Genomic DNA, 272 nt, shown 5'->3' with positions numbered 1-272 from the left:
CGTGTCAGCGATCACCTGCAGGAAAGCTTTGCCCACGTGCTCCTCCTGCGCCGAGGAGTCGCACACAATGCCGCCCGAGGAGCCGGCCGCCAGGTCCACCGCGCGGATCAGCTCCTGCAGCCGGCAGTCACATCGCCAGGGGTTGTCAGAGAGGTTGACCTTGGCCTTCAGGTTGCTGAAGGCGTCTTTGCTGACCGACACCAGCCTGTTGGAAGACAAGTCCAGAGAGTGCAGGTGCTCTGCCAGGCCCCGGAAAGCCCCACTCTCGACAC

The 272-nt window shown here is 64.0% G+C and overlaps 1 protein-coding gene across 1 annotated transcript in view; it reads right to left on the bottom strand.

Moving 5' to 3' along the window:
- Positions 1-5: 5 nt before the first annotated feature.
- The window catches only part of LRRC3C (leucine rich repeat containing 3C), a gene marked incomplete at both ends in the record, with an annotated part of 649 nt that continues 382 nt past the window's right edge, over positions 6-272 (bottom strand). The window contains one exon of the mRNA XM_010134830.1: positions 6-205. Within this exon, the coding sequence (XP_010133132.1) occupies positions 6-205 (200 nt within the window). The remainder of the gene's footprint in view (positions 206-272) is intronic.

The sequence above is a fragment of the Buceros rhinoceros genome, unplaced genomic scaffold (genome assembly GCF_000710305.1).
Source record: "Buceros rhinoceros silvestris isolate BGI_N320 unplaced genomic scaffold, ASM71030v1 scaffold40934, whole genome shotgun sequence".
Classification (NCBI taxonomy): Eukaryota; Metazoa; Chordata; class Aves; order Bucerotiformes; family Bucerotidae; genus Buceros; species Buceros rhinoceros.
This window is presented reverse-complemented; position numbering and strand designations above follow the sequence as displayed.